General features: G+C 44.7%; 4 protein-coding genes across 4 annotated transcripts in view; 1 reads left to right on the forward strand and 3 right to left on the reverse strand.

Moving 5' to 3' along the window:
• Window positions 1-978: 978 nt before the first annotated feature.
• Window positions 979-8,065, reverse strand: LOC131267385 (plasma membrane ascorbate-dependent reductase CYBRD1). The gene is made up of 5 exons (XM_058270252.1): window positions 7,947-8,065; window positions 1,746-1,966; window positions 1,450-1,672; window positions 1,213-1,362; window positions 979-1,126 (listed from the first exon to the last, which is right to left on the reverse strand). The coding sequence occupies exons 1-5, from the start codon at window positions 8,063-8,065 to the stop codon at window positions 979-981; spliced, it is 861 nt and encodes a 286-aa protein (XP_058126235.1).
• Window positions 8,066-11,215: 3,150 nt separating this feature from the next.
• Window positions 11,216-13,907, reverse strand: LOC131267374 (uncharacterized). The gene is made up of 2 exons (XM_058270239.1): window positions 13,760-13,907; window positions 11,216-13,667 (listed from the first exon to the last, which is right to left on the reverse strand). Exons 1-2 carry the CDS (start codon window positions 13,851-13,853, stop codon window positions 11,293-11,295), a joined length of 2,469 nt encoding a protein of 822 aa, XP_058126222.1. The 5' UTR covers window positions 13,854-13,907; the 3' UTR covers window positions 11,216-11,292.
• Window positions 13,908-14,248: 341 nt separating this feature from the next.
• On the forward strand, window positions 14,249-15,518 carry LOC131267384 (cytoplasmic tRNA 2-thiolation protein 1). Its single transcript, XM_058270251.1, has 2 exons — window positions 14,249-14,350; window positions 14,419-15,518. Exons 1-2 carry the CDS (start codon window positions 14,303-14,305, stop codon window positions 15,397-15,399), a joined length of 1,029 nt encoding a protein of 342 aa, XP_058126234.1. The 5' UTR covers window positions 14,249-14,302; the 3' UTR covers window positions 15,400-15,518.
• Window positions 15,519-15,842: 324 nt separating this feature from the next.
• The window catches only part of LOC131267372 (cell adhesion molecule Dscam2), a 33,159-nt gene continuing 26,681 nt past the window's right edge, over window positions 15,843-22,320 (reverse strand). The window contains exons 21-25 of the mRNA XM_058270236.1: window positions 18,364-18,802; window positions 17,877-18,283; window positions 16,687-16,875; window positions 16,427-16,610; window positions 15,843-16,045 (exon numbers count right to left, since the gene is read on the reverse strand). Of these exons, the coding sequence (XP_058126219.1) occupies window positions 15,907-16,045; window positions 16,427-16,610; window positions 16,687-16,875; window positions 17,877-18,283; window positions 18,364-18,802 (1,358 nt within the window). The 3' untranslated portion in view covers window positions 15,843-15,906. The remainder of the gene's footprint in view (window positions 16,046-16,426; window positions 16,611-16,686; window positions 16,876-17,876; window positions 18,284-18,363; window positions 18,803-22,320) is intronic.

A 22,320-nucleotide genomic window follows, 5' to 3' on the forward strand; every position in this document is an offset into this window, starting at 1 on the left:
TTGTATATGTGGGATTGTGTATCTTTTGATTTGTTTAGCTTATCGACTATCATTTTCGTTTTGTGGTTCTTCTGGTTGGCCTACCCTTTGCTCACCTCCCTTGCTGCGTCTACTTTTTTCTTTTGTAGTTCACTAATTAGCTGACGAATATGAGCTTGGTTTCTTGGAGAAATTGTATCATTTTTAGCGATTAAATGGTATAAGTTGTTTTGCTGGAATCTATTTAAGCCGTCGGGCATCTAGCGCCAAACAGCATCCGGTGTACGGATTGTTCGAGTTGGCTTGGTTATATGTTATGTTCTTCTATTTCAGTTCGACCTGACCTACCGTATTGCACTGTTTGTGGGGTTTTGTGTGTTGCCTTAATCTTGCGCGTTTGCTTTAATGACTCTTGTCGTCAATCGAAAATGTGTTGATTTATGCTTTACTGATCATTTGAACCTTTATTCGAACGTTAATGTTCTAATATTAATAGACTTATATAAAACGTTTTAAATTTCATCTCCCATTTCTGATTCTGACGTGCAAATAAATAACCGCGGCCAACGCAGCTCGATTGGCTCGATTCCTTTCCCCTAGCGAGTGGGTTCAACAATTTTTTGCAAACAAAGCAATAACAATTTATCCATTATGCAATGCACGAAGTGGCGGAGGAATGATTATTAAAAACAAAACAAATCGTCGTTAAAATAACGTTAAAAAGTAATATTACGATCGGCTCTTACTAGAGCAATCGTTTAAATAAAGCAACAAACCCATGATGCCTTAGTGTTGTTTTCTTTTTCTTCTTCTACGATCTACTAATCTATAGATACCGGGTCGGTTCTAGTACACGATATTATCATGTAAAACGTGTTGTTTGTTTTTGTTTTGCACATTACACGCACCCCGGATTGCGTTCGAGCATCAAATGTGTGTTTATATCGACCATTAGCATACTTTTGCATTAGGAGATGATTTTATGACAATTGCTTCTGTTTAGATGCGCTCGGTGACGTACACCTTGCAGTTCGCCGGCGAGTTGGAGCGGCGCACTGCGAACGGAATTATGATACCGAGCCCGGTCAGGATGACGCCGATCGAGTTCATGATGATGCCCTCTTCGATGGTTTGGGAATAATTTTCACTGGAAGGAAGAAAAAAACCCAACGTCAAAATGAGATCACGAATTGCGCTTTGAACCAGTATCTTTATTATTAATGCTACCCTTACCCGAGTTCAAAGTGAGCCTTCTGAGTCAAACCAGTGACCGCGGTAGCGACGGCCAGCATGAACGTGGCCACTCCGAAGCTGGCATGGATCGGAACCATGGTGGAACGGAACTTGTAAGTTGCGTTCTCGCAGCACAGCAGGATGAGGAAGCTGTGGATTGATTGAAGGGAGTGAAATAAATATATGAGAACGAATTTTGTGGTAAATCGGCCGGGAACTAGGAACCAGTGCTCATACCTAAAGAATCCCAGCACAAACTGCAGCGCGAACAGTCCCATCGTGATCAAGCCGAGCCAGGAGTGGAGCGAGTAGAAGTTCGGGATCTGCTGCTGGTTGTGCGAGTCCCAGACGGCCATGAAGCCGATCACTATGCACGGTATCGAGCAGGCGTGGAAGAAGGTGTGACACAGCTTGACGATCAGATGCGAGCAGCATCGGCAGATCCGGTAGAGCAGGATGGCTAGAACGAAAAGCGACAAAGGGCATGATGTCGTTCGTTTGGGGAGAAAGTTAGAGAATATGCTGGGACATACAGAAGCCGGATAGCGTGATGTAGCCACCGATCATGAGGACGGGATGAAGGTTGAACTGCAGCTTCGGGTCATCCATGTTGAAGCCCTTCCGGTAGTAGATCGTCCAGAAGATGGTCAACACCGAGGCGGCGATCAGCAGGATCGACGAGACGACCACGACCAGTATGTACTCGAACCATGCGCCACAGTTCCAGACGTGATCGTCATCGTTGTCGTATCGCCTGCGTAAGAGTCGGGAGGAGGAACGTTTTATTAGAAAAGAAAAGTACAGTCCGTGTCCATGCCCTTTGCCTTTAATTGAGTTGCTCTTTGATGGCGATTAGTGTCGCAAATGAAATTATAATCCCAACAATCTTCCACAAATGACCCCTAAGGCGTAGGGGTCGACGATGGTCTCCCGTATGTACGCATATATTGAGATATGGAAGCAAGGAATTGACTAACAACCACCCCAGAACAAGGAAGGGAAAGTTGACGGACCCCGTTTGAATGCGGGATCCGAGAAGCGGGAGGAAGGGAAATGGACGACGACATCCTGTTTCGGATGAATCAACTTCTGGACCGCGATATCGTGGTGCTGGGTTTCTCCGTCTCCGACCAGCTACCACGCGGGGTACAGTTGACGCGAAGAGGTCAATTTAGTTAATTGGCCGGTCCGTGGAGTGAGAGTCCACGCCACTGCTCATTTAACGAACTCGAACGCGAACAACAAGTGGGTGGACGCGTCGTCGTCGTCGCCGTTCAGATCGAGCAAGAACGGTGTCAGTCCGGGACTACTGTGCAAACGGACCAATGATGCATGTGCCTCATTGCGCTTCAAATTCAAACCAATTTTCCAACGGTTGGCTGGCGGGTTTTCGGCTCGATTTGCTAGTGTTACACACGAAAACTGACACGTTTGTGTCCCACAAATTGCCAGCGAATGCGCTGATGTAAATGAAAAACTTGTCCGCCCTCAACTTACGCCACAACCGTCGTTGTTGGTGGATAAAGCGACAAACACTTGGCAAACTTCACCACTCCGATGCTCGGCTCTTAGTTCCCCTCGCTTGTTGGTTGTCAAATTACAAGATAATTAAAGCAATGGACCATCGGGTGCGGCGGATGTAGAGGGCTCCCGTTTATCTCCGTTTGGTCACTCAGTTATCCCAGGGTTTTTTTTGGGCTAGTAAGGGACATGGCTCCCTGTTGTCGATGCCGTAGCGATTGCGCACTGCGTTACGGTTGGTACAAATTGTGTGTTGTGTGGTGCGTAAGATTACGATGGTTTACGACTCGAGGCTTGGCACTGGGCTAGTGTCATCTTAATTTACTGCCTAAATTTACTTAAACGGTCCCGGCCCGGTTGGTAGTACTTGTCCGCAGACTGTAAAATGAGGGTGGATCGAGCTGGAGCCGAGAAGGTGGATTCGGAAAGCAAGTTGCACAGATCGTGGGATTGGTTGAAATTGCCTAAGTTTTAGCACACAATTGCACTTATAATCAATTCCAATGAATGTGCCTAAAGAACTTGTAGCTTTTGTTACTGAAATCAACCGGATTTAACCATTGTTATGAACGATAGTGCGTAATCCATGGTTGGCTAATTTAATTCAAGGTCAGACACAGTTAAGCTGCTATAAGTATTTTACTAACATCAGACAATGTGATGAACATCTACTAAGATTTCTTCGAAAGACAACGTTGCAATAATTAAATTTACAATAATTAAATTCATGCACACCATTTTTTGTCACTTTGTTTTCAATTTCATTTGTTGATTTCTACTCTGAGCTAAAAGAACTTAAACATCAAGATGAACTTTAGAGCGAAACATTTAATGCTAGCGTTAGAAATGTTAGAGATCGAGATCTAAAAAAAATCCATGTTTTGATCAACTGTGCATTGATCACATTAGTTCAAGGATTAGTAATAATAAAGAACCAACTAACCAAACCAAAATATGATACGTGGCAACCCTCCTAAGATTCTTAAACAAAATGCCTAATAACTTAAGCTTACAAAGTGAAGCATAAAAAGTAAAAATGGTAATAGCTGACTGATATGTTTTCAAAATCTACCCGAGCGCATAGAAAAAAACTTTCAATCTACTTTAATTAATTTATTTATTGTACGTGCAATACAATTATTAGTATTTTCTTCTGATGCCAATCACCGTACGACCATTTGAGAATATTTATTGCTAAACTCAAAAGATCATAGCACACAAATATGGAAAGTATTTAGAAAGAATGCTCCCATATTCGGGTAAAAAGAGATTATTACTGTTGAGTACAAGTACTGATAAAACAGTTAAGAAAACTCTAGTATGAAAGAAGCAAAATTAATAAAATCTTAATTGTTGGTAAACCCTTCTAATATTTTTTCAAGTAAAATCCTAAACAATTCAACCAGAGCCAGAGCATAACAGAGGACTTGATCGTTAGTGTGAGCGGATGCCGTCGCCTGCCTAGACCAACATGAATATTAATTGGTCGATTTAAATGTTAAAACTCGATGCACAAGCGGACGCACACCGACAAGCAGGTCCAGCGGAAGACCGAAGTTCTTTGCCCTGCTGTGGGAAGCGAATGACATCCGGAGCACTCGGTCTATGCCGCATAAGCCGGTGAAGGGCTGCTTGTGCTCGAATCGAAGGAAAATCCTCCAATCCTCCAACACGGAGCCCAATCGGTCGCGGCATTTGAGAGTGAAAGTAACCTCCGCCCGCCTCGCTACCGCCTTTCCACTTGCATTCCGCTGCAGTCGGCTTCGAAATCCGGCGATCGAGCCACGAGAGACTGGGCTCGCGTGTGCAACCACGGCCAGTGTGCAATCCCACCCGACCCCCTAGCTCGGGAGTGTGCGGTCGGTGCGGTCCGGCCAAGGGCTCCTCCGGGGGTGAGTGGGTGGGTGGGTGGAAAATCAAACTTGTTTACAAGAAGCTCCCTTCCACGGGTCCGCCTCGCTCACCCAATATCTATTGCCCTCTTGCTGCTGGGTGCCCTCCTTGCTGTGTCTATCTTTCTCACTCCACCTGCCCTCACTCCTCTACCCGTGCATATGCCATTCCCTCCGACCACAACGACGCTCGGAGGAGATCTTCATCGTTACTCGATGCCATTGAGATACATCTGGTGGGAGGGGAACGGAAGCGAATGGAGGCGGGTGACCAGGTGCGGTAGCTTGAACGTACATTTCCCTGCGGCTTTTCCCTTCTCCCCACCGGGTACTCCTCGCCCGCGCCACTCCCGGTCCACCCGATATGGCAGGTTTATTTTCACTTTCTTTTCCTATCAAAGGCCGACCGCGATCAGCTCCGAAGCTGGAGATCAGCGCGTCCAACCAGCACACCTGGCCTCGATGGAAATTGGCCGCATCCCCACCCGTCCCCCCTTCCAGCCGTACCGATCCGATTGATGGATGAAACTCTTTCACCGCATTTGGCGCGTTCGGTTTCGGGATGGAAAACTTTGACTTGGCACGAACAAACAAAGCAGTGGCGCCGGGCCGCGAAGAAGTAGTGGCACGCGGTGGCGGAATCGACAAAAAAAATGACTACAAAGCATTGCCATTCAAATTGCTCACGAGCACACGCTTCAGCCAGAGCGAAAAACGGCACACACAAAGTCCTATTCAAATCGGCCCGGAATCTGTATTGGGGGATTTTTTTTGCTTACGCCGTTGAAAAATTGGCCCTCCATTTGGTTTTACTTGAAGTCGATAGAAAGAGGAAGAGGGAAGGGGAGAAAGAGAGCGCGAAAAAAAAATATGGGAAACGATAACAAAAGAAAGAAATCATCTTCCCGCAGCCTACTCGATTGAATCTCTTTCGGTTTGGGAAAGCCATCCGGGAAAACGTTTCACAACTGGAAGCTAAGCGACAGCAGCGTTTGAAAAATTAAACATCTTGATCACATCTTCTTCCGTGCCGTCAAACGAAGGCACATGTTTGACGCACGATTGTCGCACGCCCCGACACGTGACACCCGGATGATGGGGACGCCCCGCTTGCATTCTCCAATACGATAATACGGACCCCCCGCTCCCTTACCCAGCGGCTCCGCTCGTGGTGGTGGAGTTTCGTGGCATTCTGGTTCTGGCCGCCAGCCGCGGGACACCGTCGGAATGCACTGTCGGGCCACTGAACACACACACACGCAGGGTGGACACTTTAGCGGCCGGTTTGGGTTCACGTTTCGGTGGTTTTCGATAGGTCGATCACTGACGATCGATCACTGTATTAAACCGGATAGCTGTATACAGGCACCGCAACTGCGAATTTAAAACACCAACTATTTTGCTGCCCTTTTTCTGCCGGACCGGAGCAATTCTTCAATTGTGTAAACTTCCTGGCCAAAAAAGCATAACCACACACACAAACACACACACGGGTTTGGTTCGCGCGCGCGAAAAACAGATTCAGCAGCGTTGCAGCGTTACGAATGCGATCAGCATCTCTAGCTTAACTGAATTCAATCTGCGCCTTTAACGTTTTATCAACACCCGGACGGCGTACATTCTTTGCCCTGTCCGATCGGCGGAGCGCTCGTGGCCAAACTTGCTCTCTCAATTTAACCGCGGCCTCTACATGGGACCGCCATATATTCCGGCGTTGATCATCTCACGATCGTCTTGCTGTTTACTCTCCGCGGCCACGCAAGAGCACCGAGGCAAAAACGAAAAAAAGAAAACCACCTTAGAAAAACTCCCCCCGTAGACAAACAGCAGAGAGCCCCGGAGAGTCATAGAAAGGAAAATGAGCGGATGGGAGACGGCTGGATGTATGGAAAACGTCCAACATACACAAAAGGCTCGCTCTCCGGGAATCTAATGGAGAGGAAAATCTCCGGGCGTGCGGGGTACGATGGGAAACGGTGGTCACGGCATCCGAAAGGGAGTTAGATTTCCATCCGTCCATTCACTGCAAGCGCCCGCGGTTTAGTGGCGAACACTACTGCACGCAAGAATCGCCTTTTGGGAGAAACCATTCTAATGCAATGACGTATATTTCGCTATCGAAAGTCACGTGTTAGTGGTTCCAAATTACATTTCCTTTATTTTTATATTCATAGTTTAATCCAAATCAGATCAAAATAGCCAGTATTGGACATGGCCATGCTCCTATTAACACAATTACGTGAAAAGGTAACGGAAACCGCTCTTAATACGAAACCTTCCGTATTCGGCGTTCCGCCTGGGGAGAGATATTAATCGATGATAATGTGTCATAGAGTCGGTGCTAAAACACGGTTCGTCAAATGGTATCCAAACTGCATGCAGAACGATCAAGTTCAGCTAAAAAGTGATGCAAGTCTAACAAGTATATTTTTCTTGAAAAATAGATAGAAATATGTTTCAATTTGCTGACAATTTGCCCACTGTTTGTACGTCATAACCACAACAACATACTTTTTCAAGGGACATTTTAACATTTCAACACAAAAACTATGTAAAATTAAAAAAAAATCAATTATGTACGTTTGAATAGCATTTTTGTGACACTCCCCTAGGAGATACTATCTAAAAATAGCGAAATGTGTGGAAATAACACTCTTTCATAAATTTTATCCAATTTAAATTTAATTATGCTTTTTAGATACATCGTTGAGTAGAACAAATTATAGATTTTATCCGCAGAGCAGTAACTTGTGTTCTGGTGTTTTGCTATTTCATATCGTCGTGCAAAACCAATCAAAACACTTTTAAGTATCAAATTCTTAAATTGCTACAATGAGTTAAACTTTAAACCATAGGCACTTCATCTTCGTACTTCGATGCTTCATGTTAGGTCAAACGTGTGGCCATCAGTGTAGTGTACCGGGCCACAAAGCGCGTTACGAAATGTACTTCAGATTAATCCCTCCACCACGTACGGATAACAAAGATCAGCGCAGGGTCTTGTGATCTTCTGATTTCGTTGTGAAGCTGCAATCGCATTCTAACCGAGACTCCGGGATGGCCAAGTGGTTTGGACCAATTTATGGTGATTGAAAGAAGTAAACCCCGGGACCCTGTCCGGGTTTGCTGAAGATCGCCATTACGTCGCGATACTGTGATGATGACAAACGTACGCAGGAGAATCGTTATACATATTCACATTCGGATTGTGGAGGACAAAAAAATATGAGCGTAGTTTTGTGCTGATTTACATTCCCCTATGCCATGCCGAATGCTGGAATAAGAAACTGGGAATTCCAGCGGGGTCCACATGGTACTTACTTTTCGTCCGGCGGTGGCGGCATGTCGTGCTGGCTGGGACTTCTCGGTGGCGTCTTCTCGCTTTCCATCATCGCTAGCGGAGCCTCGCAGGGAAGGGGGCTCACAGACGATCCGTCCATTTTGAGCTTTATTTTGGCGGTTTTAAGTTAACACAAGTATAAACACACACACACACAAGCACGGACGCACTCGATCGCGCACAATCACAAAACGGTGCTAATGGTTAACCAGCTCGACGAGCAGAATGGAACGAATGCAGGGCTCTTGCTGCAGATAAGCCCGAGCTTGGATATATACTCGCGTTGACACTGGTGGACCGGACACTGGCGAGTGGAAAGATGTCTTCAACACGTTACCTCGCTCGTAAGTTGTGTGTGAGGCTGAAAAGTCAGAGGAGGAGGAGCAGAGTTAGTACCTGTTAGATAAAACGGCAGGTGTACTGGGGGTATTTCGTAATCTCGCACGCATGTGACGGATTGGAAGATGCTGCTTGCGGTTGATAAGAGTCGTCTGTGTCGCTGTGATAAAACACGGAACGTAATTAAATGTCGTTGACAAACTGTGTCAGATGGAGAATGAGGAACCCTGCTCTGAGGTGCGGGACAGAGAAAAAGCGAGCGAGCGAGAGAAAGAGAGAGAGAGCGCAGACCAAGGAAGTGCGAATGCACTTGCCGAGCCCTGATTCCAAAGGCTCTAAGGATATTTGGCGGAATGGGCGCAGCAGGATAACGCCCTGGATGAGAGATTGCTGTTTTTTGTTTGCTTGTTAGCTGCTCACTGAGCCTTTCCACGGATGCACCTCAGCCAAGGTGAATCTCGGGCTCATACATAATAGATTACGGCCTGAAGAAACGTGGAAACAACCGTCCGCCCGAATGGGCAGGAGATGGACTATTGCGCGCCAATCGATAGGGAGTCCCGTTAACTTCCCACACCACCACTGGAAGGATGTCCATCCGAGGAGTGGCATCCGGAAAACTAGCACTTCTTTGTTTATCTCACACGTCCCTCGGCGAGGGAAGGGCCCGTCCAAAGGTGGAATATGCCTGAATTCTGGCAAGCACCTGCATAACTTCCACCGTGTTCTGTCACCAATAACTTTCGGCACGTAGAAACTGTCACCGGAGGTCGGAAAATGGGTAGTTTTAATTTTAAAAATCACGTAAAACCAGCGGACACTACCTTCGGCGAGCCTGATGCGTGTCGGATGCTGCTCCCTTTTGCTCTGGTGAGGGCGGAAAAACTGCCAAAAAATGGCAAGGATGTTAAAAGGGAGAAAAAGAGCGCGTATTCGTTGGTATGTATGTGTGTTTGGGAGAGCACATTTTCACGAGAATTCAACGGAGAACAACGCAATCGCTTGAAAGCTCGCGGAAGCTGCGCCCTTATTTTTTGGACTTGCTGGGATGCTGGGCTTGCAGAAGGGCCGAGCCGTTGGTTTACTCCGTAGGGCTGGGGTTTATTTACTTTTATTTTAATTATTCAAAAAACTGTTACTTGAAGTGGTGTGCGGCGAACGCACATTCTAGCGCACTCGAAGCGGTAAGAAAGGGCTGATAACCTACTTCTCGAAACCTGGACTATCTTGCAGCTGGGAACAGGTGCTTTCCACACCACACCGGAACACCGGAACAGTTCGTTCTCAAGGCTCAGTATATTTGAATTCTTTGAGGTCAAGTGAACGAAAACATACATTCTGGCCGACTCAAAACCCCGTTGTTTGCGAGTGCATGCGTTTCCCCACTGCGCATGACCACATGCTAGGGTGGCGGGTGACCAGCGGGGAGGAGCGGAAGCTGAAAAGCTCTCAAATTTCAATTACACCCGCCGAATGTGCGGACGGCTGGCGTGGTCAACGCTTGCGGACCCCGAAGTATGGAGGAACGCAACGCAGCGTAAGGAAGGAAAAACGTGGATAAAAAACCCTCCGACACCCTTCGCATGGTGCATAAATATATGAACAGATATGGAAGGGCTTAATAATTCAGCAACGGTTTCCTGGATCCGGCGTCCGGATTTACGGTTCAATTATTGAATCGTCTTCGTGTCGGTTAGTTGAATTCTTTACGCCTTCCGGGGGTTCGATGTGTGACTTTTGTGCGGCAAACAGCGGGGGTCTACGTTACTTTACGCTTCTGTTCACTCTACACACATACCCAGGGGGTAACGCCACTTTCAAAAAGGATTTCGTTGTTGTGCCTACTTTGATCTGTCTCAGGCAGTTTCTCGTCGAAAGGGTTGCTAATGCTGGCGGTTACTTTGTTTTGACATATTTTATGCGCCTCCCTCCAAATACACCTTCTCGTACGCACGCACACAAACACGCTAGAAGTAAATACATCGGTTTACCTACCAGTCGCCTCGAAGGAAAACTAGGAAAGCGCAACAAATAACGCCCTTCTTCCGGGGTGGAAAACTTGTACGGTAGTCGATCCCGGTTGTTGTTCGACGATGTTTGGGATCGCTTTCCACGGGCAAGAGTGGGACTCAGCGTAGGCACACACAAACAAACATGTCCTCCTGGGAAGGAGAAAAGCTCTCATATCAGCCCTAAACATTTCCGCTGGGGAAAGAGAAGACAGAGAGAGAGAACGTGCGAGAATCCTTGAGGAATTCGAGTTAACGCCCTTTTGTGGCGTTTGTGTATATTGGCCCGTGTTTCAACACGTGCTCATTGACGGGAGGTTGCATCGAGCCCAGCGATTTCCTTCCCGCCCTTGCTGCTGGTGCAAAGCTTTGAGCTTTTGAGGGTGCTTTTGAAAGTGATCTAAACTGAGGCTTTTGCATCTTTTCGTTCATCCGATCGTTCAACAATTCGCGCTTCTTCCTTTGTTCGCACGAAATTTATGGTTTTCGTGATTTATGTTGCATGAACTTGAATTTAAATTTTACTTACTTAAATTAGAAGCTTTCAATCTACAATTTGAGGTCGACGAATCCGAAAATCACCAAATGAAAATCCAGGAAAACTACCAAATAAATTTTCAGGAAAAAGTGAATGTTGATGGTGTGAAGGGGTGGAAAAACTCTATTCAAAATAAACATTTTCACGGATTTGGAATGTTCACTTTTTGTTAAATTCCACTGAAAATTGAACACTTTGTGTTTAACAATCCAAAAGGCCTAAGATTCAATAATAAATCTAAAAGTACGAAATAATTAAATAAAAAATTTCTTGATTGACTGTTAAAAAACTAAAAAAAGTTCATGCAGCATTCCAGAGTTCGATGTGATAGTTTGCTAATAATAAGAAATAAAACCCATTGATATATTATTCTAATCGTATGCCGACCAATGGAATACGATAAAAAAGATAGATAGCTTTTATTTGCATATACATTACATTTTACTTAGCTTTCCTTACATTCCCCACCTGCTTCTTAAACGTGGTCTTCTTCACTCCTGGTCCTTTCTTCTCGTTACGTGGTTTACCCGCTGGGCCGGACTTGGATGCGCCACCGCCGTTTGCTTGTTTTTTGCCACTTTTCGTCGATGCATCATTCTTCCTCGTCTTGTTGGCCGCGGGAGAGGTACTTTTGCTGGTGCCATTGGAGAACTTTTGCTGCAGATGCTTCAACTTCTGATGGAAACGTGATCGTTCCTCCACAACCTTGACCTCCGCCTTGGACAGCGTTATCGGTTTGTTGCCGGAAGGTTTCGTCTCTGCATTGCCGTTCTGCTCGCTTTCGCCAGTGGAAGCACTTGTTTTGTTTTCATCCCTCGCTTTCTTCTCCTTTTTCTTCTTCGTCTTAGTATTCGTGGGCTTCTGGAATACCTTCACCACGTGGTTCTTATCCTCTCGGGCAGCCTTCCGCTTCTCGACGACGTCCTTGTAGTACCAGTCGCGCTTGTCGATCTTTTTCGGTAGCTTTACTTCCTCCTCATCTACTGCTTCATCTTCCGGCTCATCGGCGACGCTGTTGGGAATACCATCGGAGAACTTTTGCAGCTTCGCCACGAAGAACCCGTCCATGTTGTGCGTGTGGGGATAGAAACGGCGCGTTAGCTTCATCGACGAGTGATATCGTCGACCATCGTAGCTGGTCAAACCCTCGACACCGAAGTCGATGCCAATCGAGACGAGTCGCACGTTGCGCTTCTGTAGCGCATAGTCGATAACCCATTCGTTCTCCTGGGGCAGCACGGAGCAGGTGGAGTAAACCAGATAGCCTCCTGTCTCCGATTCAGCCGAAAGGCAGTCGATCGCAGCCAGGATTAAGCGTCGCTGCAGATTGTAACACCTCTGTACGTCCGTTTCCGTCTTGGTGGTTTTCACACTCGGATCCTTCGAGATGACGCCCGAGCCGCTGCAGGGTGCATCGAGTAGCACTCGATCGAAACCCTTAATCACATCGGGATACTTGGTACCGTCAATGTTCGTAACGACGGCATTCTGTATGCCGAGCCGGTGAAAGTTGCCCAGTACCGCGTGCAGGCGATCTTTGTTCGAGTCGTTCACGAACAGCACGCCCGTGTTCTTCATCAGGGCGGCGATGTGGGAACTTTTGCCACCCGGAGCCGCACACATATCCAAAATGCGCTCATTTTCCTCTGGGGCGAGTGCCATAACGGGCAGCATACTGGAACCGCCCTGCAGCATGTAGTGTCCGGCGAGGTATTCCGGTGTCGCCCCGAGCGGTACCTGCGACGAATAGACGACCAGCCCATCCTTGGACCACTTACCAATCGGATCCAGATTGATGCCACGGTTGATCAATGCCTGTGCAAGATCGCGCCGACGCGTTTTCAAGCTATTGGTACGGATTGTAAGCGGACGCTGCACTTCGGACGCTTCGAGGAACTCGAGCAGTTCGTTCGGGGAGAACAGTTCCATCAGCAAGCCCATGAAGTACTCATTGTACGAGTAGTACAGACACAGATCTTTAAGCAGCAGATCCATGTAATCGCAACGGGAGCGGTTGGGATCGCGATTGGCCGCGAAATCCGACAGCACACCGATGACGTCCCGGATGCGGATGTTCACATCCTGCAGGCTTGTGGTTTGAGCCATCTCCTCCTCCGATGGGAACTCGAACCGTTCTCGATTCGCCGTAGATTCTGCCATTTCTTCATCGGCCAACTTTTGCTCGCGCTCCATCCGTTTCTTCAGCTTCTTGTTTGCTGCTTCAATGGGTAACATGTCTGCATCTTCTTCGTCACCTTCTTCGTCATCGTCATCGTCATCGTCCTCATCCTCATCATCATCGTCCTCCTCCGCATCCTCAACTTCTTCCTCCTCTCCACCTTCATCATCTGATTCTCCGTCTTCCTCCTCCTCTTCTTCGCTGGTCATTTCCTCTTCATCCGAATCGTCCTCATCGGAGTCGCCCTGTTGGAGGAATTTCTTCATGTCGTTCTTTTTAACGACCCCGCCAGCGACCTTCTTCGCTTTCGGCGCTGCGTCGTCATCCTCATTGTCACTGTCGAACAGATTGCGCCCTTTTTTGGCCGCACCATTCTTCAGCCCATTCGTAGCGATAGGAGCCGGTTGGCCAGCCTTACGTCCAAGTTGTTTGTACTTTTGGCGACTCTTTTCTAAATCGAAAATTTTAGCCGGATTGATCGTGTCACTTTCACCGGTTTTCTGAACTGCAAGCGATGCCTTCGCTTTCTGAGCGTTGGCTTTCTTTTCCTCTGCCTGCTGCTTTTTTACTTGCTTCTGTTCGCGTTTTATCGCCCGTTTCTTTTGATGGTGGGACAATTTTCTATCATCGTCATCCTCTGGAAAGAAGAATTGGATTGTAACTCGTCACCATGCACGGTTCCATGCACCAACGATGCGATATCCGTGTTCCGCGTACCACTGAACTTACCTTTTATAAATTTGAAAACTGGCTCCTGTTGTTTGCGAGCCTTACGGCCAGGACCTCGCTTGGGTTTCTCCTCAAAGTTTCCTTTGCGTCCCATTGTAACTAGCCACAGAAAACAAAAATTATTGGTGAAAACGCTGCTCGTGCGGCGTTTCTTGATTCACAATTGAACATGCACGTTTAACACGAGGTTTTTGACAGTTGTTTATTGTTGACAGTTTGCCAAAGTTATGATAAATAAGGAACAGGCAGATAGTTTGACAATCGACTTAGAGTTTGAAAACTAAACTCGCAAGCCAAATAGCTTTGGAGCTCTGATTTCAAATAAATCATCGTCATAAAGGTCCTGAATAGTGCATATCTATTTTAATGATGTTAATTCTTTTCATAAATTAGTTTTTAACTGGAAAAACGGAGATCATCTCCTTGGTAAATTTGATGCGAACACCTTCCCTACATGACCTTGTTCGTATTGCAGAATGTAAACAAAAGCAACGAGCAAAATGAATAACAACCTGCAGTTGAAGTGACGAAAAACTTACCAAAATGCCGGTGCCTTGTGGAAGTAAATGTGGCCGTAATGCTTTTATGCGGGTAAGTGAGTTGCCTAGAATTTAGAATGCCTCCTAGTCTATCAATTCCGTCCATATATTTTGTTGTAGAGGCCGAAAACGGGCGATGTGCTGTGCAAGGAATGTTTCTTTCTCGCGTTCGAAACGGAAATACACAACACCATCCAACAGGAACAGCTCTTTCGAACGGGTGAAAAGGTGGCAATCGCGGCCAGCGGCGGGAAAGACAGTACCGTACTTGCCCACGTTATGAACGTGCTGAACAACCGGTACAAATATGGTCTGAATCTGGTGCTGCTGTCCATCGACGAAGGCATAACGGGCTACCGGGACGACAGTCTCAAGACGGTGGCCCAGAATCGGGACGATTATGGGATGCCCCTGCGTGTGCTCTCGTACCAGGAGCTGTACGGCTGGACAATGGATCGAATCGTGGCGGAGATTGGCCGAAGCAATAACTGCACCTTCTGCGGGGTATTTCGTCGCCAAGCATTGGACCGGGGTGCTCGGCTGATGGAGGTGGACTGTGTGGCCACCGGGCACAACGCGGACGATATAGCGGAGACGGTCATCATGAACATACTGCGTGGTGATACGGCCCGGTTGCGACGATGTTGTGATATCAAAACGGGTTCAAAGGAAGCCGACACAATCCCGCGGGTAAAACCGCTAAAGTACAGCTACGAGAAGGAAATCGTAATGTACGCTCACTTTAAGAAGCTAGTGTACTTCTCTACCGAGTGTGTTTTCGCGCCAAATGCGTACCGTGGCCATGCGAGGGCTTTTCTAAAGGACCTGGAAAAGGTGCGCCCTTCGGCCATCATGGATATCATCCATGCGGGCGAACAGCTGCAGATTAAGGGCACGGTAAAGAAACCGGTCCGGGGGATTTGTGGTCGATGCGGGTTCGTCTCTTCACAGCAGCCATGCAAGGCGTGCGTACTGTTGGAGGGATTGAACCGAGGTTTGCCAAAGTTAGGCATTGGTAAGAAATCCAAGGGCGATCGAATGGTGGCACTGCAGGATCAGCAGTTACGCGAAAAAGCTCATCTGGTTAAAAACGATTTTTAAAACAAGCGAACGCAACACAGGCATGTATTTTGGAAGGAGTTTTTGTCATCGTGAAAATATATTACCTCACATTAATTTCTTTTTTATTTTCTTCAGCATCTTTGAGATTGAGAAAACTATTTTCACCGCGAAACAGTTTCGAATATGAGTAAAAAAAAACGCACGATCCATTCGCTATACATTCAATGCAAACAAAAACCGTTTATTCAACTTTAATGAAGATATAAAAAATCTCACGATGCGTGGGTATTGTGCTACGATAACGACAATATTTTGATCTACACTAAAAGGACACGGACTAGATGCCGGCTTTTGGCATGATTTGGGAGGGTTCAAATTGGAATGGTTTCACCATAGGATACTTTATCTACCACCGAGATAGGAAGATCTTGGATAGCGGAAAGGGAAATGGGTCAGTCCGGGGAATGGATGTTGGAACCGACTGAGTGTTTTGATTGGCTGAGGAGGATTCAAATCTTTGTGTTTTCCATTTCGTTTCGCATCGCTCTATCTCGTCGACGACTTGCACTCGTCCTGCCGTATAGCCTTTTCCATGGCTCGCTGAACCTCGAGATCTAGCGCCCGCTCACGATCACTTTCCGTTTCGCTAAATTCGGCCGCTGTCACGTAGGTCTTATTGTGGTATCTACAAACGAAGCCAAAAGGCGATTACTGGCATCGGTTGACCGGGTGGTTGGGTGAAGGAGTCGGTTGTAGGGTGAAGGAAGTACACCGCCGAGTGAAGGGGTGGTTACAAGGTGGGTCCAAATCCGGTTGATCGTTTCAAAACAATTATTTATCTTTTAAATTGTATTCGATTGTTTTGTTTCTTTAGGCATCAATTTTGAGTTCGGGACGCATTACTGCACAGTGTTGTCTGCCGCGAGTGGACGTGATAGCAGGGTGGGCAAACCCAGGGGGTGGGGTGGGGGGATTTGACCCCGGCAAAAGGTGGTGACGCAGTATGCAGTAGTACGGGTGCCCCGTTGGTTAGCTTTTGGATCTGAGAGTTAGGTACCTGAACTACCTGTGCGTACTTGAAGATGGCTGCATGTCGAGGCAATGATTGTCCTTGGTCCGCAGCGGATGGCCGAAGTGGCCCTTGGCGGCGGTCGCCTGCACGTGGCGGGGCGTATTGGCCCGATGGTGATCCCTTACCGGTGACAGTTCTTTGATGGATTCCGTGCTCGACTCGTGATGCAATATGCTCGCTACAGGGAACGAAAGGAAAGGGAGTACATTACTCGAGAAATTATCTTTTTCTTTTTCGAGAAGATGGATCCATACTTGGGCAAGGGGTTTTCGATGGTATCCTAAAGGTGGGTGCGTTCGAGAACTCATTGATGGGGCTGCTGCTGTCCGACTCGGAGTAGTTGCTCGGACCGAAGCTGCGCTGGCCCATGCGCCGCAGGGCGCCATCATCCCATTTGCCTCCCATGGCTTTCGTTGAGTTGGGCATATTGAGCGGGGTTTCATCTGAAAAAGGGGGCATATATTAAATTATATTAAATCCAAAAATAGCAGCCAAAAATAAATAGCTTTGCCTACACGGAACCTGGGCTAATATTTGGCAAAACGAATCCGAGTACAGTTGAGTGACATTCAATTTATTTATTAATTTCAACAACGTCGAAACTGAATAACGGCTTCTTAGGTACACAAGCACGTTGCTTTTATAGTACTTTGTCTCGTATTTCCTTGTATATTTTCCTGCCAAACAGTAAGTTGGACACCTGAGAAAAGGAGAATTGCCTGGACGCCTCTGTATCTTTCGCCAATATGAAACTATGTCGAAAACAAGATTATCATTACTAGAAATCCAACCCATTTTACGAAAGGGTAGGAAGATTTCTTTTTATTTAAATTTAAATTCTTTGTCCACTATCAACACGTAGTTGGCATTCTTTTTCAATGCTATGTAAATATTAATACTTATATTTTTGTTATATTGATTTTAAACCATTTCAGACTTCTACAACAGTTGGTAAGGGTTGGATTCAATTGTTCTCCGTGATAAGTATCTCAGCCTTTTATTTTATATTTGTGTAACATGAGCTATTCTAAGCTATTATTAAACAGTTTAGTTATTCCGACCCTTTCCCTATCGTTAAATACTTTTCTATTTTTATGATGAAAATAATACTAGTTGATTTCGTCGAGTAGCAATACGTGTATTTTAATAAAAAACTTATTCAAAATTGAACTTGGAAAAAAAAATCATTGATATTAATTTTACTTCAAAAACTTGACCAAAAAAACTGACATTTTTTTCTTTTTGGTGAGTCCTACTTACCGTTCAGCCCAATTATTGGTAAGAATCGAAATAACTAAATAACTTGAATCTAAATTCTCTAACGAAGTACTAAGTAAGTAAAGCAAAGTTTGTTTAAATGGAACTTAAACAAGCAGAAAGGATAGGAATTGCAAAGTGTTTGAAACAGAGGACCTTTTGTATGTGAGATACGTAACAGCCTTACCCGTATTGTAGAACTGCTGCTTGTGCCAGCTCGATTTTCCCTTGATATGTCCCGGCATGTGCCCGGTGGCCTCCAGCAGCGGGTAGGCGGTGGCGTTCAGGTCGCACTCCGGATGTCCGAACGTGCGGAACTGCAACGAGTAATCGATGTTCGACGGGTTGAGGCTGCGTGGCTCCTTGCACAACCGACCCGTGCTGGCGTTGAACGTGGCGTACGGCGAAATTTCGTACATTTCCGCATTCTCTTCCTTGTTGATCACCTTCACCGGGGACGCACTGTACACCTGCTGGTTGCGCACGTTCTCCGACTGCTCCTTCAGGCTCAGATCCGCCGACAGTGTCTGCGTGCTGTAGCGATCGGAGTGGTTGGTGAAGCACAGAACGCCACGATACTTTGCCACGACAACTCTAGCGTACGGGGGAGAGAGGACAATATATTGCATCAACAGATTGTTCAGCAGATCGTTTGATTTAGTGACTCGACTTACAGACACAGGACGACCACGATGAGCGTCACCACCATTACGGCCGATTGGAGCCACTGGAAGTCCTCCTGGTGCAGCAGATCCGTGTCGCGGTCCTCCTCCGGGATCGCCTTGTACTCCGGCGGGGGAATCTTCTCGCCCGACTGCGTCAGCGTGGCGAAGTTGTACTGGGCCATCGTTTTGCCCGCATCGTTGTTGGACGTTATCTTCAGCTCGTACCAGGTCGCCGGCACGAAGTCGCAGAACGAGATGCTCCCGTTGGTGTGCTGGTCCGTGCCGGACAGGTCGGAGGACACGATCGTCCAGAAGGGTGTGTGCAGCCGCCGGTACTCGATCGAGAAGTGCGATATGGGGCAGCCTCCGTTCAGCCAGGAGGTGAGGAACAGGCTCAGGCAGGTCGCGTTTGTACTGAACAGCTCCCGTTCCTCGGGAATGTGTGGAGCTGGAATGGAATGAGTGTGTGTAAAGTAAAGACAAATTAGACCAAACCAATCGGGAGTTTTCTAACTAAGAAAATTAAGCATTTGGTCGAAAGGCATTGTTTCAAAAACAAATCTGCAGTTCTCTGGATAAGTTTTCATTGCAGAACCCTACGCAAGATTATTTAAATTAAACCTCAATATTTTAGACCGGCAAAGTCCGGCCCACAAGAAAATTTTTAGTGCTTCATACAAAAAACCAATCTCAAATTTTATCAGATTTGTTCAAGATTTCAGATTTGTTTTCTTCCCAAAAATGAAGATTTTAAAAGGTTGAACGAGGTGTTTCTGTTATATGCTGAAAAAACAACATCAAAATTCAACGAAAATAAGTATCAAAATGGTGAAAAAAGTGTAATAATCAAATTTCAAATATTTTATGTTGTACCAATTTTGATGTAACTTTACTATTTAGAAAAATGATACTCCATTCAAAAGAGTACTACTTTGAAAATGTTAAACCATTGTTTAAGGTATCCGGCTCGCAATTTCGGTTTCCTTTTAATAATCTTTTTAGGATATGTAGTATGTCAACCCCTATTTTAGACGGTTGGTACCTCCTTTCATATTTACAAATTGTAAAAATACGAACTTCACGGCCTCACATTTCAGTTCAACAGAAAAAGGCGGAACAAAGCAAATTGAGTTTGAAATCGTGTAAGATTTCCTTAGCATAGTTTAATTACATTACAACACATTCGTAAACTACTTCAATATTTTATTTTACGAAAGCTTGGTAGTTTTATCGAGATAAAACTTAACATTGTGGTAATATACATCAGCTTATATAGAGTAGAATAAATCGGTTCGACAAAACAATCAGACTTTCCATACATATAAAATTGATATACTTTCTGAACTAAATCAACTCAAGGTTGTACATGCATCCTGCATTCACAAACGAATTTTCGGCATCATATTTTATCTTATGAAGAAAAATTGTTATAAAATGATTTTTCATCTTTGGTTAAATTTGATTAAATTTCTCAAATGATCAACCTTGTTTTGGTATCATGAGTTTCTTAAAAAATAACAAATCTACATTGATAGTTCTTGTTTAAAAATTATCGACGTGGCGCCTTCTGTGTGATAATTCGGGCCATTTTCGCCCCATAATTTTGAATGACGCGTAAAAAAGAGTGCGCTTATAAATCTTTGTTTTAGTGAGTTGTGAGTTCAAAGGACAACAATTTGTGAGTTCAAAGGACGTTTTAGTTTTTTTTAGTAAATGAAGAGATAAATAATAAAAGATTAGTAAATGAAGAGATAGATAATAAAAAAGAACTTAAAAAAAACTTGAGTAAATCAAATCTAATTTGCATAAACTTTCCATCAAGCAGCACCTACAAATTCGAAAACATCGTAATCCTCTTGCTTCAACAACATCCCATTTGGATGAAGGTGATTTAATCGGGAATGGAAAACGATATGCAAGACCGGTACTGCACTAACCGAATCATTTTGCACTGCATGGACTCTTGTCGGTAAATGCCAGCCTTCGAACAAGTACCGCAGCTCTTCAAGACCGAGCAAGTGATGCACTTTGATTTCAAAGAGCGGTATGAAATTCCCCAGCCTCAATGGCATAAAGATGATGATTTGCCAGGTACTGATTTTCCCAGAAGATGATTCATTCGTACTTGACGATGAATGGAAAGATATGCTTAGGTGCTCTAATTACGCAGGCACACAGATCCTCCGAGTTATGATGGAACGGTGTGTGCTATGAAATGCTGACCTAAAATAGCATCAAATCAAGTGTGTAAATACATGAACCGTGTGGCGAGGTTTCAAAAGCATTAGCCACAGTAAGGTGAATGGTTACATGGGTAACGTTTGCTAAATTTATAGGGCTTATATTGTTAAAGCCCGAGGTGGAGGGGAAGTTGGCTTTGTCCACATTTAGTATTTAAACGATCTCGGCAAAACTAACTATTGCGGATAAACTGCAAATCAACTTCAAAAGATAATGCACTAAAATATCGGACTATAGAAGATGAGAACAAACAAATTTTGATATCCCTAACAGAGGCGGATTAATCTACTCCGGGTCCCAATCAGTAGGTCCTCCAGACATTTCTATTATCCGTAGTGTATCTATACCAAATATCAAAGTTGTACTTGTTTGTTTTATATGAGCCTGGAATCAATTGGACATGTTTGCAGTATTGTCATAAAGTTCTTATGTGTTTCAATTGGAATAAAATAAGAAAAACAAACATTCTTTTATTCTTGCTAACCCGGACCAATATTTTATAACGAATGTTCATTGATCTAGATGGGAAATATCAGTCGAAGAATTAAAAGTATTGCTATAGTATGAAGCCGCTTTGAATTGTATTATAATTTTCGATTGGAATTCGCTTTGAATTCGATTTCCAATTATTTTTATATCAACCATTTGATGTGATGGATAATTCACATTTCATTTTCCACTATTTGCATGGTTTTGTACCTGTAACTCATCATTTTCACCTAAGCAAGTTAAAAATGTTCCCTACAATCCTGCTTCATTGCGGCTCCAAATCCTAAATCGAGACAGCATAGTAATTTTCTATTCAAAACTACTCAACTTCTTTTTTGAGTGGTTCATTCTAATTCTCACTTCATTCTAGTTTCATCTTTAAAAAAATTCAAATCGGTTCTATTCTATTGTTAATAGAGAATGTTTATGTAAATTGTAAATAACTAACATTATTTTTATTATTTTTATGATTGTGAAATGTATGAAAAATCGATCTCCAATTATTAATCCTTTTAACATGGGTAACAATACACATTTTTGTCCGTAAATCGCAGGCACTGCAAACGGAAAAAAACAAAACCGAAACAAGGCAAAAGAGAACATAATCTACCAAGGCTTGTAAAGGAAAAGCAATTGATTTCGATACGAGAACCAAGCTGGCTTTGAGAAACCAAAGAGCAAAATATAAGTGAAAAATTAATATCGATGGTTTCTATCGAGTTTTCAGCCTTGGGTCGCTCAGTCCGTTCAGTGCGCTCATAGGCAGATCCACCTCTAGTTGAAAATCATTAATAGTACTAAGATTTGTCGGATTTCAAAAATATGTATACGCTTTTTTGGAGTTTATCCGCTTCGGGAAATAATTGTCTGATTGACGTTGATGACCACGAGGCATTATTTGCGGCTAATCATGTCAAAATGTGACTAATCTTTTATCTGATGTTTTTTTAAGCTGAATATTTTTTCTGTAAACTCATTTTCTACAATTCATATAGCTTTTTCTCCATATAGATTTTAAACTTTTTTTCTGTTGTGTTCCGGAAGAATTTTGTTTTTGGTACACCTTGGTTCAAGTCGCGTTTCTCCTTGGAGTCACTTGATTTGATGCGATATGAATGATGCATTGTCCACTTTAAAATAATCGAGTTTATTGTCTCATACCAACACGACACTTTGCCACTAAGAATAATAAACGTTAAAGTATATTAAATACCCAATCAAATCCAAATCACTTGC

Source organism: Anopheles coustani, chromosome 2 (assembly GCF_943734705.1).
Source record: "Anopheles coustani chromosome 2, idAnoCousDA_361_x.2, whole genome shotgun sequence".
NCBI lineage: Eukaryota > Metazoa > Arthropoda > Insecta > Diptera > Culicidae > Anopheles > Anopheles coustani.

Excerpts from the sequence above, each read along its gene's own strand:
- LOC131267385 (XM_058270252.1), bottom strand. The coding sequence starts at position 8,065 with ATGGACGGATCGTCTGTGAGCCCCCTTCCCTGCGAGGCTCCGCTAGCG. Across the intron at positions 1,673-1,745 it reads CATCACGCTATCCGGCTTCT|CCATCCTGCTCTACCGGATC; the intron begins GTATGTCCCAGC and ends TTTTCGTTCTAG. Across the intron at positions 1,363-1,449 it reads TTTGTGCTGGGATTCTTTAG|CTTCCTCATCCTGCTGTGCT; the intron begins GTATGAGCACTG and ends ATCAATCCACAG.
- LOC131267374 (XM_058270239.1), bottom strand. The coding sequence starts at position 13,853 with ATGGGACGCAAAGGAAACTTTGAGGAGAAACCCAAGCGAGGTCCTGGC. Across the intron at positions 13,668-13,759 it reads AGTTTTCAAATTTATAAAAG|AGGATGACGATGATAGAAAA; the intron begins GTAAGTTCAGTG and ends TCTTCTTTCCAG.
- LOC131267384 (XM_058270251.1), top strand. The coding sequence starts at position 14,303 with ATGCCGGTGCCTTGTGGAAGTAAATGTGGCCGTAATGCTTTTATGCGG. Across the intron at positions 14,351-14,418 it reads GCCGTAATGCTTTTATGCGG|AGGCCGAAAACGGGCGATGT; the intron begins GTAAGTGAGTTG and ends ATTTTGTTGTAG.